The sequence below is a fragment of the Odontesthes bonariensis genome, chromosome 2, assembly GCF_027942865.1.
Source record: "Odontesthes bonariensis isolate fOdoBon6 chromosome 2, fOdoBon6.hap1, whole genome shotgun sequence".
Classification (NCBI taxonomy): domain Eukaryota; kingdom Metazoa; phylum Chordata; class Actinopteri; order Atheriniformes; family Atherinopsidae; genus Odontesthes; species Odontesthes bonariensis.
The window spans coordinates 41,980,675-42,005,892 of NC_134507.1; the positions used below are offsets into that span (position 1 = coordinate 41,980,675).

General features: G+C 38.4%; 1 protein-coding gene across 1 annotated transcript in view; it reads right to left on the reverse strand.

Annotated features, from left to right (window-relative positions):
- slc2a15a (solute carrier family 2 member 15a) overlaps positions 1 to 20,426 on the reverse strand; it is a 60,459-nt gene extending 40,033 nt beyond the window's left edge. The window contains exons 1-5 of the mRNA XM_075481766.1: positions 20,382 to 20,426; positions 16,668 to 16,766; positions 6,881 to 7,041; positions 4,396 to 4,520; positions 3,690 to 3,835 (exon numbers count right to left, since the gene is read on the reverse strand). Coding sequence (XP_075337881.1) covers positions 3,690 to 3,835; positions 4,396 to 4,520; positions 6,881 to 7,041; positions 16,668 to 16,766; positions 20,382 to 20,426 — 576 coding nt within the window. The remainder of the gene's footprint in view (positions 1 to 3,689; positions 3,836 to 4,395; positions 4,521 to 6,880; positions 7,042 to 16,667; positions 16,767 to 20,381) is intronic.
- Positions 20,427 to 25,218: the final 4,792 nt, after the last annotated feature.

Consider the following 25,218-nt stretch of genomic DNA (forward strand, 5'->3'; position numbering starts at 1 on the left):
TTATGAACATTGACTGCCACCTGCCGACCACCTCACCTGTTACGGTGTTTACTGCTCGGAAGCAGGGGACTGCTCGGTCTGCACGGTCGACACAGCACGCAGTGATACGAAGGGAAAGAAAACAGCGCCTGATTGTGAGGTCTGACTTTTTCCTGGAGAACGATTTTGTGATGCAAATGTATTACTCTTTTGAACGCATATTGTTTTGAGAAGCAAAACGCTTTATTTTTTAAACCCCAGCCAACTAGCCGGACTACTTTCGTCAACGCCAAAACGAGGCCGGAATTCGGCTCACAGTACGCAGTAGGGGGTAAGTCAATGTTCATAAATTATATTGCTAGTATGGGATGTCATACAGCTTCATGTCAAAAGAGGCGAACTATCCCTTTAACAAGTTTAATACTAGCCCTTGGATCAGTATTCACATTTGAGCCCTAAACTAACTCTGTAGAGGCCAGCAAATCTGGGGAACCACACAATGCCCTTAAGAATCAAATGCTAATTCACCAGAAAGCTGTTAAAGATACAAGATCAGTTTACTTCTCAAAACTGATATCCAATAACAATGATATCCCTAGAATACTGTTTAACATAATCAAAACTGTTATTAACGGATCTCTGTCTTCCTTTCAAGAATCTGATGCTTATTTACCTGAATAAATTCCTGGTTCATTTCATAAGTATCAGATATATCGAATAACTGGAAAAGTAATGGCTATGAGAACACAGATTAAGATTAAGTCTCTTTCATGACTATTTTTCCTTAAATCTGGGTTGTGATTTATCTCATGAGAAAAACGTGTTAAAAAGTTCCACAGCTTAAAGGAATGGTTCGGCGTAAAATGATAATTTGAGCATCACATGGTCATGCCACATAATTTATATGGGTGATGAGCCTTTCTCCGAAAGACCGCGGTATTCCGAAGTTGGCTATTTTGAAGTGTTTTGTTAGAAACGCAGCCAATGCAACTGGACGGGGCCAACTTGGAAAATATAAGAAATCGGTTGCTTTTCCGCGATAAACAAGCTCAAAAGCGCTACATACTTCAGCTGTGTCATAACAAAGGCCTCGTCAAGCAAACCGAGGCACAGAGAAGTTCATCGGACCACACAGCCTTTCACTGGCTAGTGTTTTTTGAGGCATCACCGGTAGTTCCAACTCCTAGTCTGACCCGGATGTAAGCCCACTGCTTCAAGTTATCAAAGGGAGGCTGAGACGCAAATATGGCAGAAGACGACCATAATTTTTACGAAGACGAGCCATTTGCGTTTGAAGGCCAACCATACTTGTTTGAGCCCGAATATACAGACGAGGAGTTGCGGGAACGGGAGGAACAACAGAGATGTGCGGAGCAAGCGTCAGTGGGCGCTTCTGCCCGGTCGTGTACTGGAAGTACATGGTGGTGTAGCTGCGAGTGCTGCAAGGTGATGCCGTCGGAGGAGGAGAGCTTCTGTTGCCAGGAGTGGGAACTGTTAGGCACAGATATGCCGAATGAAAACACCTGTTTGTCATCTAAAAGACATTTTGTGTCGCTAAGGTGAGTTTTTTTGTTTTGTTTTACATTGCATAGCCGTGTGCCATGTTTTTTATTCTAGGCAAAAGCAAACGCAATGACAAAATATGCAGTTCATATGCTGTTACACCGTTATCCCTTATTTGTGGTTTCCTACAATGTTTCAAACAATATGTAGATCTACCGAATTGGAAAAGTAAGCTTCGTACTCCTATTATGTTATTCTAGCCGTCTTGGATACCTTCTTTCACGTGCCCAAAACGACAACCGGTGAAAACACAAGCCAGTGAAAGGCTGTGTGGTCCGATGAACTTCTCTGTGCCTCGGTTTGCTTGACGAGGCCTTTGTTATGACACAGCTGAAGTATGTAGCGCTTTTGAGCTTGTTTATCGCGGAAAAACAACCGATTTCTTATATTTTCCAAGTTGGCCCCGTCCAGTTGCATTGGCTGCGTTTCTAACAAAACACTTCAAAATAGCCAACTTCGGAATGCCGCGGTCTTTCGGAGAAAGGCTCATCACCCATATAAATTATGTGGCATGACCACGTGATGCTCAAATTATCATTTTACGCCGAACCATTCCTTTAAGTAAATTTTACTTGAAAATGAAAAAGGGTTGATTCAAAATATTTGCTGAACAGTATTACATCACGATTGTGGTCTGTTTATTTTGCCTCCCTCTGGTGACCTCAGAGTGCGTTACCTGTCTGTTTGTCAGCACCTGCAGACAATCGGGTTGAGTCTACTTCGGCAGGCCTCCTGATTAACCTTTCTCTCTTCCAGCCCCACAGTAGCAACACCTCATGTGTGTTTTCCTTTGTTTTCAGGTATTTAGGATTTTTAAGTGTTTGAATCTGAAATAAACCAAGGACTAAAAACTTAAAACTGTTGTGTTGTGTCCCTTATTATGTTTGGCATTTGAGCCAGCCATAATAACAGCCACATTTTATAGACTGCTTATGTAACAAAACAAACAAAAAAACTGCTGTGGTTCATCTTAGTAAAGCCTTTAAATGTTTGGTTGCCACAATTTTAGCTTAGATTAGAGGCCCGCGCCCGCCCGCTCCCGCATTGTGCACTCCCGCTCCCGCCCGCTCCCGCAAAAATATAGGATTTTTAGTCCCGCTCCTGCACGCACCTGTCATATTTTGTCCCGCTCCCGCCCGCAATCCCCGGATGATTCAGACGTTCGCGTTACTTCTCACGGAAGTCTTGTCATTGGCTTGAGGAAGGAAACATGATCTTAGCTGCGCACACCACTGTCCGATCCTTCACGTGTGGGGCACATAGTGCAGGAGCGCATCAGATGGCACAAGCAGCTGAGGCTTTACAGCAACAAGCCTACCCAACATACCTACCTAAATCTACCGTGAATATTAAGAATAATACATTGTACATATGTTATATGCCACTCCTAACATTTCCATTCTTGGAAGTAAAAGTATATATTTTTAGTTAATATGATTTTAAACACAGCGTGATGGAGCCCCGCCCCCTACTTTGAGTGGATTTGAGCATAAATATCTAAGCCTACAGCTCACGTTACAGTGATTTAAATGCAAACAAGTGGAATGAAAACAATGTGTTGTTAATTACCCTACCTTTTCTAAACCCAGAATGTTGAAAATGTAACATGTAATCCAATTATTATTTAAGTAGGTTAACCATGCCCTGTCCCTCGTCGTTGTGCAATGCGCATCTCCTGAATAAAAGGAGAGATGGATCTTTTGAACTTCTTTTAGTTAGGCTTTATTTCTTCTCAGTTTCTCAGTTTCCTCTCACGTTTTTAGTTAGCGGGACTGCAGCTTATCAGTGCAGGGCTCTAGCTTAGATTGCTTCTCAGGATCGTTCCTCAGTCACAAAACTGTAACCCCTAATTTGCATTTTTGAACTCTTATGGGTATCTGTTTTTTAAAATCAAAATTTCAAGGTCATTCATTAATTTTCCCCATGCATTGATATGAAAAAAATGCTGAAAATTACAGCATTTTTATTAGATTTATTCTTAAAAGCCAGAAGTTTTAGCTGTCAAATTATATGGTTTTGTGTCATACATTATTTCACTTGATTTTTCCAGGGTTGTGATGATGTTAGTTGCAAAAAAGATTTTTGATTTTTATTTTTTACAATCTCCACTGCACATTGGATTTTGTTAGAAAGCTGTGTTGGGCTACCTTTCCTAGAAGTTCATGGAGGCCGAGGACTTGGGCAGCAAAGACTCCAGTGCCAATAAAGATACTTGGAACAAGACCCAGGAACCCTCTCAAGTTCTTTGGAGCTATCTCACCCAAGTACATTGGTACTACACTTAAAGAGATGCCTGCAGGAACAAAATATATTATAAGAAAATATATAACATAATATGCAAACATTTAATATTTCTAGGACTGAACCAGTGAAGGGGTCTGGGGTATAATTGTTTTTCTTTTAAGCAAAACAGTGGTGAGAAAGAAAATACATCATATTTGAATTAAAAAGTTTGATGACTCAGAAGATAATGAAGAATCATCTGGTTCTTATTAGCTCCTAAAACTAGGTATATACAACCTCAAATGAAAATATACATGATATATTACACCATGTCATTACCTATTAAACAAACACAGGGCCAAAATGTTTGAGAAAATGTTGGTACAACCCATGGGTCAATAGACTGTAGAACCACATTTAGGAGCAATAACTTGAGGTAATTATTGTCTATATGATGTTATGCAGGCAAACATGGAAAATTCTATATCTATGTAGGACTTTCTTTATAGACAGGGTCAGCACCATACTGAATCAGAAATTAACCTTACCTGAGATGGATAAGGAGCATGTGCATACTTTTGGACAAGTAGTATACATGCCCAATCGTTGAAAAATTGTGTGTGTGCATACCCGAGTGAATTCCTGTGATGAAGCGACCAAGGATGACCATCTCAGGTGAACCACAAATTCTACTGAAGCCCATGAGTGTACCAGCAATAAACACCAGAACTGTTGTGTTTACCACTGTACCCTTCCTAAACGGAATGAGAGACAATCATTCTGAATATACAAAAACAAACAAAATATATACATATATTTATCTATATATCTATATATAGATAGATATATATATAATTGTGCAACTAACAGAAACCTGTGCATACATAGGTATTCATCTCCCAAAGTCACTACTTTGCAGGGCTCTATTCTGAAGCAATTACAGCTTTAAGTCTCTTCATTTATGTCTCAAGAAGGTTTGAACATCTAGCCAATGGAATTTAGGTTAATTTGTCACAGTAAAACTAGATTGAGTTTGATCTTGTCTGATCAGCACTGGGAAGTCTCTACTCTTTGGCATACTCCATTCTTGATATACACACACACACACACACACATATATATATATATATATATATATATATATATATATGTGTGTGTTTATTTTAGAATGGCCAATAGACCACAATGCTTTTTGTAGTGTATGGCTTAACTTGGTCATATAGACAGGCACTACAATCAATGCTGTGAGGTTTTGCAGCTCTTTCTGTGCTATTTCTGACATCCTTGGTATATTTCTGAATAATACCCTTCCTGTCTGATCTGAAACACTATTGTAATCTGGTGGGACATTCAGTTTTCTTATTTTTTTCTCAATCTACCTTCTTTCCTTTCTTAATTTTGGTTTTATTACCCAACCTTAGTTCAGAACTTTGTCCTTGACCTGTTTGGAGTGCTCATTGCTCTTCAATGTGTGATATCTATGGTGGTGCGCCTTACTTAATGGTGTTGCATTTCCTGGGGCTTTTTACAACAGATGTATCATGCTAAGATCATGTGACACGTGCAGATTGCACACAAGTGGACTCATTTGCAGCAATAGATAACTGGCAGCACCAGATTTTAGTTCAAACCAACTTGGGTTGAAAATGTATTCATCATTTCCATAGGTGCTCTTCCTGTTCAGGTTGCAGGGGTAATGGAGCCTATCCCAGCTGCCACAGGGCAACAGGTGGGGTGCGTCCTGGACATATTTGCATTCCATCACAGGGGCAACACAGAGATAAAAACATACACACTCACATCTATGATCAATTTAAGCCTAGATCACACTGCCAGAATGTATGCCTGAGCTTTCTGTTGCAGACAAATGTTGGGGGTTATTGACAAAAGGCAAATTAGCAGTTTAATCAGTGGTCATCATCACTATGTGTGAACATGTCAAATACATTATTTGAGATGCTTCCATAGTTTTCTCAGCCTTTCGGTAAATATTTGACATGTGTGATATTCTGGGTTAGGAGTTGTGAGTGAGCTGTCAGCAAAAATATAAAGCCAAAGAGAGCACAAATAGATGGGTTATGAGTAAACCTGGAAAAAGAAAATGAATGCATCCAACAGCATGCAGCGCAAAGGGAAAAAAAAGTTTAGTCTACACAGGAATTCGGTTAAACCTCTCTGAGAGTACTTTGGCTTTCTTGATGCTTCCTGTCTGCTATATTGTAATAGACAAGAGAGGAGGAAACCACGGAGATAACTTGCCACTTTCCACCTAACAATCAGTTGAGCTAAACAGACTGAATCAACTGAAGCTGCTTGTCTGTGTATATTGTAGTGTCAATGGTGAGAGAGACTTGCCTGCATAACAGCTGTAACTGCTTGACTCAGATCAGTCAGGGATTAAGTCTGGTGAAAAAGCTTTTTGTCTATAAGCCCCTACCACAGATGTGCCATGTAGTGTGAACACACTACAACTTTAAAATTTCTGAACACAACTGATTCGTATAGTGTGAACAATACAACAACAATGAAAATCATGTTATATGAGCTTATCTTTACAGTCACTTATGCATCTAATATGCTTGTTTTTGGATTGTGGGAGGAAGCTGGAGTACCGAGGGGAAAACGCAATTACAGGGAGAGCATGTGAACTCCCCAATGCTAGAATCTAGATAAGATTTGAACTTCTTGCCGTAACTCACACAGGGTGTACCCTGCCTCTCGCCCTATGACAGCTGGGATAGGCTTTAGCACCCCCAATGATACACTTGGTCACAGGTAAGTTGTTTTAAATATCTCTGAAAACTTTTATGTTGATTTAGGTGCGACAAAAACATCTGTGTCTTCTGACTCTTTTCATACGCTTGACAAACTATAGCTACAATATTAGGTTTCATGCATTTATATAAATTATTGTTAGTATCCTTATCTCTGTCTTTTTGAGAATAGGCTTACATGTATTCTAAATTAAAATAGATCTGCAAAGGATTCTGTGACATTCTGTAACTCAAAATGCATGGCTGTATAGCTTGTACATACTGAATTGCACATGTGAGCATTTCAATCGTGAGAATATTATCATCTTTGCAAAAACAATCTATACAAACTAGTTTATTACCTGCCAAAGCGAGTGACCAGAATGCCCACAATGAGGGAACCCAACAGGCCGCCAATTGCAAAGACAGACACCGTGAGAGAGTACATGAGGGTGAGCGTCTCCCCACTGAGTCCTGTTCCATTACGACTCAACACTGTCTTGTTGTAGAAGTTCTTTATATACTGATTGGAAAAGAGAAAGTAAAAAAAATGGGATTTTTGCATGGTCAGATCACTTGAGATATTAGAGCGTCATTTTGAAGCATACCACATATTTCTTGTTTTGACAGCTTCTAATTTGCTGTATGTGCTGATCAGAAATCTTTTGACTAAGACAAAAAAAATAAATAATAATAGCAATATTCAAAAAAACAAATTGTGCATCAATGGAAAATGCATACATACATTGTGTAAAAGAAGGAGAAAAGATTAAGAATCACTACAGGTGGCAGGGCATTAGGCACTGGCTTATTTGCTCAAAATTAAAATTGAAAATTAAAAGTTAAAAGCCCCTTTTTTTGCACTTCATTATGGTATGAGATCGGATTTTAAATGGTTAAAACCATTTTGAATAGAATCATTTTAAATTACCACAATTTAAACCACTTTAAATCACAATGAAAATGTTTTAATACCAAGTAATTTGCTGATGGGTTAGCTGATGCTAATTAATGATAAACTTATTGGGATTCTCATGGCCTTCTAAAACAACTATTTGAATCAGACAGTTGCAAATCCATGCTCAAATGGACATAAGAGGTATAACTGTGAGGGTCATGCTCTTCTACAACCTGCAATGCTATGTAAAAAGTTCGAAAAAGTGTTCGTTGATGACTCCACAAGTGTCTGGATTATTGACAGGCAGACACCAGTTTTCAAACACACAACTAAAGGGACATGTTTTTGAGAGGGTCGTTAGTAGCATTGGAGCAATGTAGGAGTGATATGCTAACAATTTCTCTTCAGATTGCACATCTTAGATACTTGAATACTTGATACTTGAAATACTATTTCAAGAATAAAGTCAAAATGTGAATAAATTCCTCTGGTCTATTAATCAATTTTTCATGGTGATAGCATGATTCCATTTGCAGAAAAAAAAAGCAGTATACAGATGCAGTATACAGATGAGGACAGAGCTACAAAAGAAATAGCCTGCTAATGAGGAATGACCGACAGGCAGGGGCACTGGGCAAGGATGTTGGGGAGGAGGATGGGTTCTCAGTTGGTGCTGTTGGAATTGCTGCATACGGTGCAGCTGGCTAGCCAACACGGTCAGTCAACACACTCGCAGGCAGCGGGTCCTCCAACCTGCAAAAACTTATACTGCCAGGCCCCTGCAATGCCAGGTAAGTCAGTTAAACATTGTTCAATGTAGCATTAACATTTTTTTTAAAAGTGCAAAAAGTGAATATTTAATGCTAACGCTAGTTAGCTGGCTGTATAAATATAGAGAACCTAATATAGGCAACTTGCAGCATCATGGTAAAAATAGTTCATGTATGGTTCTAAAAAATACTAATGCACTGGTGATTTGTTTTCTAAATCCTCTGTTGCCAATATTGGAATAGAAATTTAAAAGGTATTGCTGTTCCCTGTTTTATGTTTATTGTCTTTTCTGTTTGGTTTTGTGGAAATTATATTAGATTTGTAGAAAACAAAAAAAATTCAAAACATCAATTGAAAAAACAATAGAACAAAAGGGTAACAAACTATTTGCATGAGCAGCTGTGACTGCATATAAAGACTTCTTGTACTATATGAAAAACAATCCCTTCTGAATTTGATGTGATAGAAATGCCCCTGTTTTTAATATGGCATTTATTTTGAAATATATCCTTTAATATCATGCAACAGCTTAATGGGTAGATCTGAAGTGGTTTGAAATTAATAAATCGAACTTCAATTTTGACAAAAACTTAACGGAGTACAAAACATGTTTAGAATAGCATGGTCATTTATTTGAATCGATTTGATATACATATTTTGGGATCTATTTTTTTTATACACATTGTAAAGACAGAATGACATGGCTGTTTTTTTCCAGTCCTTGCCATGATAAATAAATCTATATTAAAAATGATAACCAAACAATATACATGATGGTAATGTAAGGAAATGAACAACAGTTTATGATTAAAAACATTGTAGTTTGTTGAACCATGCATCCATACAATTTTCTTTGACAATTGTTGGTCTTATAAAAACACCATCCTACCACTTCCCTTGCTGCTGCCAGAAAACAGTCACATAGGCAAAAGGGCTGTGAGCTTGTCTTTAAAACCACTCATTACAGCACAAGGAACCAATTTTCAATCAAGTAAGATTGGTTGGGGAGATAAGTGTAGCCAGGTGGAAAAAGGAACTATACGTTTAAGCCACCAGATGGCACTGTCAATGATGGTTTGTTAATGTCTGTGAATGTAAGATGCTTAACTGTGAATTTGTGCGCTGTTCGTTTTACAGAGATCAGCCATTGTCGTTATTCTGCACTCTTGTTATATTTTGTTTGTACTTGTATACTGACTTCTGTTATCAGAACTTGTGTGTCTTGAGAAAACTTTGTTTTGCCAAAGAGCAAGTGTATAGAAGAGAGCTCTCTGAAAGTGGTTTATTTTGTTTTGTCTTATTTTGTAAGGATTGTACTACAGCTAATTGTAAACAACTTTGAGTTGTATTTTATTCTTTCTTTTTCACGTAAAGTGAACACCAATTTTTCTGTTCAGAATAAAGACCCCAAAATAAGATTTATGTGTCCTGAGCCCCTTAACCAGGCTACATAAGAATTAAGTAAAGAAAAGCCTCTATCTGCATAGCATTATTTGAGGTCCATGGGTCAAGATATATTGTTTTTGTATAAAGTATAGATTAACTGAAATTGATGGCACATTGGCTGTTTAAATGGGAGAGCCACAGTTCAAAACATAGGAGTTTTACAATACAGGCAGTAATGTTTTGAAATGCCAGTTCATCAGTGAACTAATTAAATTACACTTTCCATGTCAAGTGACTCAAATGTATTTCTATCAACTTTGCAGGTGGCAAATGACCCAAATCCACTTTAAGAAATGGGGAAGGTGATACAGGGATAACTCAAATATAGGGCTTCCAGAAAGGAAAGAGGGTTTATTCTTAATCATATTTAGTAGGGATTCATACAGTTGGGTTACATGGCACTGAAAGGATCGGATTATTGGCTAAATTACAATAAGACTGAGTTGCTCCTTATTTGAGCAAGGGTAATTATCCTTGGATATATGGCGGTAAATGAATCGAATCATAGGCACAAAGCATGTCACACTCCGATACGATAGGTGGCGCTGTACCCATTTCAACTATTGCTAATAGAGCCACTTCCAGTTGACCGCTTCACCACCGCCAATGACAACAACAAACTCAGGTATTCGAGAAAATGGCGAACAAAGAGCAAGATGAAGCTACGTCCCTCTACATTTTGTTTGTGATGAGCTGCTTGTTGCACAAACGCGAAGCACAACGGCACATTCTCCATCACATTGTTTGTTTCTTTCCGACGGCGGCGATGTCAACAGTAATATCGTCTCTTCCGACTTCCGGTTCACAACCCCGGGAAAAAATCTTGAGCATGCACAGAACGCAAAGTCTAATTCACCACGTGCTTCACCGTCTACAAGCACGTTTAGTGTGACTTTCAACCGAGTTATCTCGGGGTCTTAATCCGATCGCGAGTAATCCGATCCGATCCAATTTGTTGTCCGATTAAGGTGTCTACATGAACTTAATAACTAAGTCTTATTGTAATTTAGCCAATAATCCGATCCTTTCAGTGCCATGTAACCCCACTGACTGATTTGCTCAATTGTTGTTTTTTGGGTTTAGGCCCCATAATGACTAAGTTATTGTAGGTTTACCCTTAGATGCACGAGAGACAGTACACTGTCTACACTGGGTCAAAAATTACGTGCGTTAAAATCAAGGTGTTGTATGTTATTTTTATCATTTTACTTAAAAAATATTAATTCGTAGAGTCTGCACGGTGGTGTGGTGGTAAGCACCATTGCCTCACAGCAAGAAGGTTCCAGGTTCAACTCCCAGCTGGGGCCTTTCTGTGTGGAGTTTGCATGTTCTCCCTGTGTATGTGTGGGTTCTCTCTGGGTACTCCAGCTTCCTCCCACTGTCCAAAAACATGCATGTTAGGTTAATTGTTTTCTCTAACATTGTCCTTAGGAGTGAGTTTGAGCATGTGTGGTTGTATGGCCCTGTAATGGACTGGCACCTGTCCAGGGTGTACCCCACCTCTCGCCCGATGACCGCTGGGATAGGCTCCAGCCCCCCCGCGACCCGACCAACGGATTCAGCGGGTATAGAAAATGGATGGATATTAATTTGTAATATATTTTGTCTACACAAGACAATTTAATCAACTATAATCTAGTCCACACAAGAATGATTTCATGTTTGAAATAATTTTATTTTAAACATTTTTAATACTGATTAATGTCAAGGATATTGTACCACAGCACCATGGGCCACCTCTGCATTAAACACTTTGCAGGTGTAGGTTCCAACCATCTGGTCCATGGTGTCTACACCTCCTTTGGTCTTATTGTAGTATGTAAAGACTTCTGTTTTTTTATTTCAGCTAGTTTCGTCCACCTGGATTTGGAAACCTTTATCAGAGGAGGGATGTCTGGCTTGTTCTACCGTAGAGTCCCTACAATAGAGAGATCCTTCTCCAGGAGGTGCTGTGCAAGAGGCACACTGGTGAAGAAGTTGTCCATGGTGATGTTGCGCCCTGTGTTCTTGAATGCACTGCTCAACTGCCAGACAATGTTTTCTCCCAGCTGTAGACAAAAAGCTATTTGTCCCAACACTTGAGATGAATCGCTGTCTGCAGTTGACCAGGAACAGGTCCCATATGTAGCGGAAGGTGGCCATGTGGGCTGTTTCTAGTCGAACGGCTCTGGTCATCTTGTCATCAAAGCGCAAGAGACTGCAAATATCTTCAAATCGTCCAACAGCCATGGTATATGGGATTATATAAAGGACTTCCAAACATTGTTGCTGTGTGAAATAATCTTTAGAGGTGACACTGTGTGGTCCACAAAATATATATTGCTGTCAGTCACAGCTGATCACAATCAAATATTCCCATGAAATTCAATAAGAAATTAATGCAGGTAATTTTTGATCCACTTATGTATCTAAGGGTTAAGAAAAGGTTTAGGTTCAAAGGAGGGACAGTTTGGGTCCAAATATATCTTTTAACAACATCTATCACTTGTTGGCATACTTCTTTGCCAGGTCTCACTGGAAGAAGAAATCTTGTATCTCAATGGGACCTTCCTGGCTAAACAATGGAAATACGATAAACTATAAAAAAATATATATTTTACATCTGGGAATTAACATTAAATTTCATCATTAGTTATATATTTCTCTTAAGTTAAGAAACAAATTAGTTAATTGTGCTCTAACAGTATTTCAATATTCTACATTATGACAAGTAATATGACATTAACAGGCACGCTTACATTTTTTCACCAACTGGTAGTTGGAAATTCTGATTTCCCTTTTGTCATCGAATGTACCAGTAGTACAGCATAAATAACCAGGACCACAGTTCTTAAAATTTTAAACAAAATTCAAAGGAATGGAGCGACAGTGAAATCCAGAGTTTACAGAGCCAATGTGTGACAGAGCAATTAATTTTGTTAATTAATTAATTAAGTTTTCAGTGACGTTATCAATTGTGTTTAATCTTTTTCTACATTAAAGGGGAACTCCGGGGCATTTGAAGCGCAATCTCATTGCTAGAGGTTGTCAAATACTGACAGTAGGACACAGACTGGTGCAAATCAGCGCTCCCTGTGCGGCGATTGCGCTGTTTGCGCAGCCTGTCATGCTAGCCAACTACGTGGTGGCTAGGGGCAAGTGCTAAACCTTCCACGTAAAACAACAACTTGCACACTGCAGAAAACACACACCACTTTATAAACCATCCGACAATAAAGTCACAAGCCTTACCATCAAAACCATATGCATGGTTCTCACATTACTGGCATGGGGACGTTACAAAACAATTTGATAAACAGCATGTCACTTACCTCTTGTCGGTATGCTCACGCATGTGAAAGCCCAAAAGAGTCAATGGACGATAATCCCATATACAAAACAATTATCTTCTCTAGAAAAACTGCGTTCAAGTATTTAAAACATTACAACAATACATGCCCAGTAATATTGTTTTGGGCTTTCACATGCGCGAGCATACCGACAACCGGTAAGTGACATGCTGTTTATAAAGTTGTTTTGTAACGTCCCCATGCCAGTAATGTAAGAACCATGCATATGGTTTTGATGGTAAGGCTTGTGACTTTATTGTCGGATGGTTTATAAAGTGGTGTGACGTTTCTGCAGTGTGCAAGTTGTTGTTTTACGTGGAAGGTTTAGCTCTTGCCCCTTAGCCACCACGTATTTGGTTAGCATGACAGGCTGCGCAAACAGTGCAATCGCCGCACAGGGAGCGCCGATTTGCACCAGTCTGTGTCCTACTGTCAGTATTTGACAACCTCTAGCAATGGGATTGCGCTTCAAATGCCCTGGAGTTCCCCTTTAACTGGCGACCTTCTTCTAAAAGTGTTATTGGTTTTGGCTAGCCAAGACAGTTTGAAAAATTAAAAATACACACAATACTAACGGTGCTACCACAAATTTAAGATTCTTCTTCTCAAATATAAAGATCTTAATGACCGAGCGCCATCATATCTTAAAGATCTCATTATAAGATATTTTCCTAACAGAGCACTTCGTTCCCAAACTGCAGGTTTACTTGAGGTTCCCAGAGTTTCTAAAAGTAGAATGGGAGTCAGAGCCTTCAGTCATCAGGCCCCTCTCTTGTGGAATAAGGTGCCAGTAAATGTCCAGTAAATGTTTCCACTTTTAAGACCAGGCTTAAAACTTTCCTTTTTGATAAAGCTTATAGTTAGGGATGGCTCAGGTGATCCTGAAACATCCCATAGTTAAGCTGCTATAGGCCTAGACTACTGGGGGAGCTCATCTGTCACACCTTTCCTCACTTTACTCTCTTTTTCCCGTTTAATTTCTCAAATGACATTATGTATATGTAACATTATTGTGGTCATTAACTTGTGTTTCCCTGTTCCAACAGATATCCTTTGAATAGTGTTACAGTGCCACCCCTCCTTTCTGTCTTCTCAAACCCCAGCTGGTGGAGGCGGATGGCCACCCTTCCTGAGTCTGGTTCTGCCAGAGGTTTCTTCCTGTTAAAAGGGAGTCGTTCCTTTCCACAGTCGCCTCAGGCACGCTCAAGACGGGAGATTGGACCGAAAACAAAGTTTCAGTGCAATCTGTTGGTTTCCTTAGCTAGGAAATTGTTTTTGAATTGGCTCTATATGAACGAATTGGATTATTTTATGAATAATTAGGATTACAATTAATTGAATTCCAATTGGCTTGAATTGGACTTTATCATCTAAGTGCCTTGAGATGACATTTGTTGTATTTGGCGCTATATAAATAAAAATGAATTGAATTGAATTGAATTGAAATTGCAACCAGCTTGCAGGCTTTTGAACTATGTACTAAAAATAAACTGGATGGTATTTCTCTCACCAGGATGATCTTGATTGAATGAAAAAAAAATCTATTTTTTCAGGCCACAGCCTGACAGTTTTCCAATGCACCTCTATCCATGCTGAATGTGTTTGGGCCAAGAGAGGGCAACCGTGTCTCAACTTCTTGTTCATAGATGATTTGTCTATGCAAGACTGAGTTTCAACATGTATTTGTGAATGCAGTAACAAACTACACTAACAATGGCAACTAACAATGGCACTATTTCTGAACTTAAGTGTGTTTTCATTTCTATGCTAGCTGAGGGCTTGAACATATTTCTGAAATATTCAGTCTCTTTGGAATGCTCTGTTTATATCCATCTATGTTACTGATCTGTTGATAATTGACCCAGCAATGTTTACAGCAACAATTTTAACAGCCCTAATTTAATATTAAACTATCCATCCATCCATCCATTTTCTATACCCTCTGAATCCGTCGGTCGGGTCGCGGGGGGAATATTAAACTATTGCTGGCAAATTACCTTTCATTGTTAAAAAAAACAAGAAACTTTCAGTTTCCACATTTGATAGAGGTTCTTTTGACACCCCCAGTCTCAAAATAGTTGGGAACCTGTATAAAATGTAAATAGAAATGTGCAATGATTTGCAAATCTCATGAATTAATCATTTCTTCGCAATAGAACTTAGAAAACATATCAAATGTAAAAAAAAAAGTGAGACATTTCAATATTGTATGAGAAATATCAGCAAATGAAAAAAATGAAATGAAAAATACAAAGTATCGTCAAAGGATTCAGAGAATCTGGAGACATCTTTGAAAGAAAGGACACTGTCAATAATCAGTATTGGAATGCCATGGTCATTGGGTCTCAGGCAGGACTGCATTAAAAACAGGTTTGATTCTGGTATGGAAATCGCTGCAAGGGCTCAGAAATGCTTCCAGAAATGATGTCTGTGAACATAGTTTCCATTCACAAATAAAGGTAAATGAAAGTTAAGGCCAAGAAAGAAGTCATATGTGAATATAATCCACAAACGCCAGTGTTTTCTCTGGCTCAAAGGTATTAAAAAACGGACAGAGGGAAAGTGGGCAAACTGATATATGGTAACTGAAGTTTGAAACTCTTTCTGGACACTGCATCCTCAGAACTAAAGAGCGGAGTAAATGTGAAGTGTTATCAGCACTTGGTTAAATAACCTACATCTCTGCAGATATCAGGTTCTATCCATGCCTCTGGAACTGGAAACTTGCACACCAGATAATAATGGCACAACATTCCTCTCCCAAATGTTAATCAACTGGGCTCAGCTCCCAGACATTTCCAGACTCTTTTCAAAGGTGGAATGGTAAACATGGCTGTCCCAACTTTTTTGAGCATTGTATGCCATCAAATTTAAGATTAGTAAATGTTATTCATGAAATAGTCAAATGTCTCAAGTTCAAGATTCAATATGCTTTCTATGCTCTGTTTTGAATAGAATAATGGATTATGGGATTTAAAAACCTTTAGATTCTGTTATTGGTTTAAACTCAGAAAACAGGCTTTTAGAAGTGGGTTGCAGAATTCAGTTTTACTCTTAGGTGTAAAACTGAAGTGTGTAGGCAAAATTTTTCTAATAAGCTACTTATTTTTTCTTTACTTCTTCTCAGATATTCAGGAAACTTATTCACTAATATAAGAAAGTCTAAAAGTCCTAAGTCCGATGATAAATTAGCTTTTTCTGCTGAGGATAATATAATCATTTTGTGTTCACAGTGTTTTCTTATTTAAAGCCTAATAAGAAGTTCAAAAGGTTTCTGTCATTGTAATGCAAAACTCAAGTATTAACAAACAAACTAAATTCAGCCATGAAGTGGCTTTGCTTCTAATATAAATTTTTCATGTTGGTTGAATGAAAGTGTGAACCGATAAGCAGACAGAAGGACTCATAATGCTAGCCCAGAGGCCCCACTTATTATCCTACTATTATCTCTCTGCTTTATTTGGTTATGGACCCCTGGGTAAAAGTTTTTCGCCTTAGTCAAAATCGTGGCAGTCTTATTTGAAAACCTTCAAGGAGCAGGCTATGTCATGAGTGAACAAAAGGCACCTCTCCACAACATGCCATAGCAGAAATTGTTCTGTGCCATCTTCAATTCCAACAAAATGTTTAACTGAACACAACATTCCAGAAATTAGGGGACTTTTAGGATAAGTGTGTGCTTGCGTGTGCATGTATTTGACTTACTACAGCAGGGGAGTTGACGACAGCAAGGTTGTAGCCATAAAGCATTGAGCTTCCAAATGAGGTAAGGAATGCCACTGCTAACAGAGAGCCAGTCAGATGCTGCAAACAGAGGATAAAAGATGAGTTAGAAATTTCACAATCGGCCTTACAAATTAAGTTTCTGTTTTTGCTATGATAACAACTGGTTGAATTCACTGTATGCTAAAGAAAGAAGCTTCTGTGCTGCCTTAATTATCTTCTTTGACACAAGCAAAACTAGACCATTTTTTTTTTACCAAAAGTAAAGAATATAATGCTGCTCCACAGTTTCTTACAGGTGCAGAATTAAAATATACACTAATTATCTTTATACATTCAGTCAGAAAAAAACTATATTGAGGCAACTACTATGTTTTGACTATTTAAATGTGCCCAATAGGTGGATTTCATCCACAAAATTCCCTGTTATAATTTTACAAATAACACAAAGAAATTAATTTGAATATAATTACAGTTTTGTTAATCCTCTAAGAGAACTAATTGCAGTATAAACTTTAACAGCACGAATCTCAAACTGTCTCTCTGACATTTCAAAATGGATGAAAGCCCATCACCTCCAACTAAACCTCTCTAAAACTGAGCTGCTTGTCTTTCCAGCCAAACCAACCATACACCACAACATCTACATCCAAACTGAATCCCTATCTCTTGCTCCATCAAAGGTAGCTAGAAACTTGGGTGTCATGATTGATGACCAACAAACCTTTAAAGATCATGTTACTCGATTATGCCGCTTTGCATTGCTAAACATAAGAAAGATCAGGCCGTATCTAACCCAACACGCCACCCAGCTACTGGTTCAGGCCATGGTCATCTCCCGCCTTGACTACTGCAACACCCTCCTAAATGGGTTCTCAGCCTGTGCTGTGAAACCGCTACAGATGGTCCAGAACCCGGGGACCGCCCACATCAACTTCAAGTCACTGATGTTAGCCTACAGAGTCCTTAATGGAACAACTCCCATCTACTTGAATGCTCTTGCAAAGGCTTATGTCACAACTCGGTCACTCCGGTCGTCACAGGATTGTCGTCTAGCAGTGCCTACACCACGCTTAAGACAATCCAGACTCTTTTCATGTGTCGTTCCAGGTTCAACTTCTGGCTGGGGCCTTTCTGTGTGGAGTTTGCATGTTCTCCCCGTGTATGCGTGGGTTCTCTCTGTGTACTCCAGCTTCCTCCCACTGTCCAAAAACATGCATGTTAGGTTAATTGGTGTCTCTAAATTGTCCCTAGGAGTGAGTGTAAGTGTGTGTGGTTGTTTGTCTGTGTGGCCCTGTGATGGACCGGCGACCTGTCCAGGGTGTACTCCGCCTCTCGCCCAATGACTGCTGGGAAAGGCTCCAGCCCCCCCGCAACCCAACCGACGGATTAAGCGGGTATAGAAAATGGATGTATGGATTCTATTACAGCTGAATTGCAAAGAAATCTGTTCTCATTTACATATATTTGTTCCTTGTGCCGGATGGTTAAAAATTGTGACCCAAAAGCAGCTAATTAAGAATGCATACCAACGTGGGGTCGCTTAAAACATTTAAAAAGTATTGTTCTGCTCAAATAAAATCCAGATTTTATAACCGTAGCATCATCTGACAAAATTGCCACTCAGATAACCTATGTACAGTTAATTTTGGCTAACCTAACATGTTAAGTTATCCCCCATAGAGAAAGTCATAGGCATTGGAATGTCTTAACTGTTAACACCTCATGTGTATGTATTCTGGAACAAGGCCAGGTCTAACTCTAACCAATTGAAATAAGCTGTGCATGTATTCATTTTGACTGAATTGTTAGATATGAATTTGTGTCCATATTGTCTGATGAGAGACTTCACTTGTGTTATTCTAGTACCAGGGCATATCTTATCATCTGATGCAGCCTCTTTCAACCATATCTCTCTCTGCTATATTTTCAACTTTCTAACAGTTTGTACATTCCTCCACCAGAAGAAATAAAACGTTGGATTTACTCTATGCAAATGTAAGAGATGCACTCGTCTACCATCTTCATTAGGTGAACTAAAACCACAATCTGGTAATCCTCACCCGCACCTACACACCCAGAAGAAGAAAGCCTTCAGATAGAGTGCAAGGGGATGTAATAAAAAAAATCTCCAGGAAGACATCCAGCATATAAAAAATCAAATCCGTCTGATGTCAACAACTACAGACCTATTGCCCTAACATCCAACATCATGAAAATCCCGGAGAGATTTTTTACTTATCATCATGGGGCTGGTGTTAACGTTGACCTCATCTACTTACTGTCATTACAAATTAGTATTGAGCATTATGTAAATTCTCATATGTATTCAACAAATACTTATTATTATTAACTTATATTATTATTATTATTATTATTATTATTATTATTAATAATAATAATAATAATAAGCATTAACCATTAACCATATGGTAATATCATATTTGATGTCTGCTTTTTTATTGGGCTTCTTCATTTTCTTTTAATGTGTCTTTGTAAAATGTAGACACAATGAAAAATAGAAATGAGACTCATGTGGCAGTCATACATACGATACACAGATATCAGCAAACAGAAGCAAAGCACAGGAAAGCATAGGTAATTATCTTGATTCTGATAATCAATACTGTTTCATCAAAGCTAATAGCCTAATGCCAAAAATGTCAAATGAACACTACCAATCAGGCCAAATCTGATTATTGGATGGATTTTGTATGAATATGTCATATGAAATCCTCTTTGTATACCCTATAACTATATATGAATCCATTTACCACAAGAGATGAAAAACTATCCAGTCTGATACAAATTGAGGAGAAATTTTAACAAAATAGAGGACAAGTCTTTGTATGTAGAGTTTGTACAATTTATTCAGGATTGATCATCCCACATGGAATAAATGCACAGTTATATATTTCTATGCACAGACTCCCGGTGGATGATCTTCACCCTAAATTAGAGATATCAAAACACTTTAACTACCATTTGATACAGCACATTTTCCGGAAACTATATTGTATCTTATCAAAAAAGATGGAAATAAACCTACAAAATTATCTCTACCACTCAGTTTAGAAATGTAGAGCTAAAATAAAAATTAAAGTTCTGCTATTAAGTTATTCATTTTGGAAAACAATCATTATGCTTACTCAGAGATTGAATTCATCACATACTTCCAAATTTAAATTTGACATGTATTTAAAGTTATTTGTATGTGATCACTGGTCACTGGTGCTTGGCTTGTGTGTGCACTCTCATACTATATGAACTTAATCTATGTAATCAATTTGTTTTCTTGCTGTTATGCTTTCATTTTTCCACTGTTGTCAACTAAATTTGATAAACTCTGATGAACTTCTTGATTGGCTGAAAAAGCATCTGCAACTTTACTTACGTTCAAAATCAGTTTTAGGTAGCCATCAATCTTTTTTACTTAGCTCCACTAACATTACCAATTAGATAATTGCATTTTTACTATAAATATCACAGTTTGTTTTTTTATGCTGACATTCGTTATTACAAAGTTTTCCACTATCTTTGAATATCTCAGATTTCACCAAAGCTTAAAACTGAAACAAGTCCAGGACTATGGTCATGAAGTTTGTTAGGGTGTAAATATATGTCAATTTGGGGATCACTAAGCTAACAACCATGACACTGCATCTGACCTGATTCATATTGTCAGTCTTGACTTACCGATTGGATTTTCCCTGGCGATGGAATTAAAACCTCTTCAGCCATTTAAGAATTCTGTCTAGTGGTCCCAAACAGCAAAGAGCAGAAGGGAATTCTCCCTACACTGCAGATAATGTCATAGCTGTAGTAGCAGGCGTGGTCACACAAGCTCCCACAGCATAGACTAAGGTTGTTTCTATAGTTCATGTGCAGTGTGTTAGGCCTCTCCTCCACAGAGCAGTTGCCCACATGCCCCCAATAACAAGCCCACACAGTGTCATCACATGATGGAGGGCAGCGTGACAGACTGAGGGAAAAACCTGCTGGAAGCAATTAGCTCTAACTGAATTTAAAAAGAAAGATGAGGAGTGGAAAGGAACTGCATTAGGCTGGTTTAAGTCATATTTATCTGATAGATTTCAGTTTGTTCTTGTAAATGAAGAATCTTCCTCACACACCAGAGTAAGTCATGGAGTTCCTCAGGGTTCTGTGCTTGGACCGATTCTTTTCACTTTATACATGCTTCCATTAGGTAACATTATTAGACAGCATGGCATAAATTTCCATTGCTATGCTGATAATACCCAGTTGTACTTATCTATAAAACCAGATGAACCCAATAGGTTGGTCAGACTACAAGCATGTCTTAAAGACATGAAGACCTGGATGACTCAGAACTGTCTGCTTCTAAATTCAGACAAAACTGAAGTCGTTATCTTTGGACCTGAGCGTTTCAGGGAGAAATTGTCAAAGCTATATAGTTACTCTAGATGGTATTTCCTTGGCTTCTAGTTCTACAGTGAGGAACCTTGGAGTTATTTTTGACCAGAATTTATCATTTGACTCGCATATAAAACAGGTTTCTAGGACTGCCTTCTTTCATCTTCGTAATATTGTTAAAATCAGGAACATCTTGTCTCAGAGTGATGCAGAAAAACTAGTCCATGCATTTGTTACTTCAAGATTGGACTACTGTAATTCTTTATTATTGGGCTGTCCCACATATTCTCTGAAAAGCCTTCAGTTGATCTAAAATGCTGCAGCCAGAGTTCTGATGAGAACTAGCAGGAGAGATCATATTTCTCCAGTTTTAGCTTCTCTTCATTGGCTTCCTGTTAAATTCAGAATAGAATTTAAGATTCTTCTCCTCACATATAAAGCTCTTAATGACCGAGCTCCATCATATCTTAAAGATCTCATTGTAAGATATTTTCCTAATAGAGCACTTTGTTCCCAATCTGCAGGCAGGGTGTCTGCAGGTTTTAACAAGTGCAATTTTAGACTTTTTTAGACCATCATGGGTTAAATTTAAGACCTTCACCTTGAGATTAGATCTTTTTTGACGAACTCTGCCACTCCAAATCGGATTATGTACGACGTCTTGTCTCTCCCGCATTGTAATGTTTTGGCAACTGTGGAGTCCGGGAACATCCTGTGACGGCAGTACATTTCCGTTTCACATCTGTAGTTTTATTATTGTACGTTCCACTAACAGCAACGCGTCATGTAGAACTACATGGACCATAACTGCCACCATAACATAAAAAAACGGCGTGGAAAAGGAGGTCAAAAAAAAAAAAAAAAAACATAAATCCTTTGTCGATATTTTGCATTGAAACGTAAGTCTTAAATTACTCAAACTCAATTTTAGACTTACAGTGCAAAATATCTCTATATTTTAGACCTTTTTAGGCCTTAAATTGAAAATGTGTAATTTAAGACTATTTTAGACTTTTTAAGTCCCCGCGGACACCCTGTGCAGGTTTACTTGAGGTTCCCAGAGTTTCTAAAAGTAGAATGGGAGGCAGAGCCTTCAGTTATCAGGCCCCTCTCTTGTGGAATAAGCTGCCAGTAAACGTCCGGGAAGCAGACACCCTTTACACTTTTAAGACCAGGCTTAAAACTTTCCTTTTTGATAAAGCTTATAGTTAGGGATGGCTCAGGTAATCCTGAAACATCCCATAGTTAAGCTGCTATAGGCCTAGACTGCTGGGGGGCCTCATCTGTCACACCTTTCCTCACTTACTCTCTTTATGTATATGTGACATTATTGTGGTCATTAACTCGTGTTTCCCTGTTCCAACAGATATCCTTTGAATGGTGTTACAGTGCCGCCGCCCCTTGAGATGCCATTTGTTGTATTTGGCGCTATATAAATAAAAATGAATTGAATTGAATTGAAAGGACAGGAAAGGAAAGGAAAGGGGGGGAAAGGGATGACTGAGAAGGTTGTAGGGAAGCAACACAAAAACCAAAAGATGATTACGGAACATGAAAAATATAAGTAGGGAGAAGATAGAAGTTTGAAGGAAGAAGTCACTGAGTGAAAAAGGAGGAATAATTTGAAACATACAAGAGTAGCCTACAGGAGATTAGAGTAGGCCCATGTGGGGAATGGGGTGTGTGGGAAGGTGGAGTTTGTAATATACAAATAGAATCTTGTGGTTCTGAAGAAATATTCAATTCAATTTTATTCATTAAGCACATTTAACACAACAGGGTTGAACCAAAAACATCTGTGGTAAAAAGGACCAGGAAGGTTAACTCAAGTCAATTGTAATGTAAACCTAAAAAGTTTAGTACTTAAATGCAACTTATATGTCTTATTGTTATGGTAATTTTCTTAAAATGTGGAATGAAAATATATATTTATTTCAGCACATAGAGATACTATCAATTAGCAAATGCATTTTAACCCCACCCAAAAGCAATTACATTGATCATGTGGTCATAATTTTGGTTGGAGTTGAAAGAGGCAAAGCTGTGTTTGCTGTGACTGATCATTGGGTTACAACCACCCGCTTGGAATTACACAGGTCTTAATCCTATGACTTCACTTCTGCTGTTGCTGCATGAATGGCTGGTTTTGTTCAGAAAATTCTTCTCTTTGGCACTAACTTTTTCTCTCTACATTTAGTTATTACTTCAGAAATAACTTCACCGTGGCTCAGTGGTTAGAGTCGGTCGTCCAATAACCGGAAGGTTGTAAGGTTTGATTCCCACTCTTGCCACTCAAAAAAGATTGGTGGAACTGACAGCTGGAAGGATGTCAGTCCACCTCCTTGTCACGGCTGAGGTGCCCTTGAGCAAGGCACCGTACCCCCATGCTCCCCGGGCGCTGTGAATGGCTGCCCACCGCTCCAGATTGGCATCTGTCTCTGAGTGTTTCTCAGAGTGTTTCTTGTTCTAAATGTCCCCAGCTACCTCTGTGGTGATTTTCAAGTCATTTTACTGCATCATTGTTTAATAATCTGATGTTGAAATCATACCCAATGAATGGTGTATATGGGCAGATTAAAATATTAATAGAAAATAAAAAAAACAATTGTTTTCTGCAAACTCCACCAGATTCATGTTCTACATGTCCCCAGCTACCTCTGGCGGTTTAATTTCTATAAATGGTGCACTCTCTGCTAGATGAAAGGCATGGAAATGTCAGATTCCTTCCGTGATCGGCAGTGATCGGCAATCGGGCAGATCATGATTTTGGTGATCGGTGATCGGTCCAAAAAATGCTGATCGGAGCATCACTAGCTGTTTTGGACAACAAAGGTTTGGCATAATTTTGGTGATTTTTTTTTTATTGTGATTAATCATTAAAGAATACTGATCAATACCAAAATTTACAGTAAAATACTATTTAAAAAGTTATATATCATCAACCTATTTACAGTAATTTGATGTAAAAACAACAGGTCAAATGTAAACTCTTTTATAGTTTACTACCGTAATAAATATGGTGACCGTATAAGATATTACGGTATGCTTTTTTAGGAACTGTAAATTTCATAGTTGAAAACTGTTTTGTTTACGGTAAATTACTTCAAATTACCAAGTATTCTGAAAGGTTGCTTCTGGGAACAAATACCAAGTCAAAACTGGAAAACACAACTCAAACTTTAATCAAGTCACTTAAAGCTGCAGTCGGCAGGTTTTCAAAATTCCGAGTCTAAAGTCGGAAAATTCGAACTGATCCAACTTTCAGGTCCCTCCCCCAACCTCTAACAAGCACCGAATCGCCCCCCAAACCCCTCCCCCTCTGTGGACGAGGTTGTGCACGTGAGTTCACACCAGTGTGAGCGCACACAAGCTGGGGCAGACTCACGCTCAGCAGCTTGTGCACAAGCTGTGATTGACAGGTAGGATTCCTCCACCCTAACTTGATTGGTTAAAAACAGCCGGGAGCGCTCGGTTTTTGCAAGCATGATTACAGGCTTCAAAGGGAGCTACAGATTTCGTTATTTTTCCTAAACAGCCTATTTAATATTCTACTTCCAGAATCCCATGACCCTGTGCATGTGTGTGTCAACAGGTGCCAACCTGGATGGGTTAAAAGCAGAGGACAAATTTCGTGTGTATGCATGACCAATAAATCAGATCTTAATCTTAATCTTAATAAAATATTTGAATTCCATCAGCTGGCCTGAAACCTGCAGTTCTGTATGTCAAAAGCTGAAACAAGTCAGGTAAATAAGTTAAAGTGTGATTTTCTCATTTGAAAAAGTGATTCTTCATGTTGAATAAAATATTCAACTGAAAGTCTCTTATAAATCACCTGCCCCATTGCTTTGAAACTATTGTTTGCTGTTTTCCACCCAGTTAGATTCTAATTTGTTGGTGTTGGAAAAATATGATCCGCACAAAAAAATTCGATTTTTATTTTTGGAGATTCAAAAGTGAATAAAAAATTTAAAAAATACATTTTCAAACAGGTATTGTCAAACATGTCGTGTTTGGCAAGATGACATCCTGCATGCTTCTAATGTAGGTTTTGTTCTACATTACATGATTGTGTTGTTCCGGCAGCAATATGTGATAGATTTCTAAATTTAGTTCTGAAAGACAACAGTTCAATCAA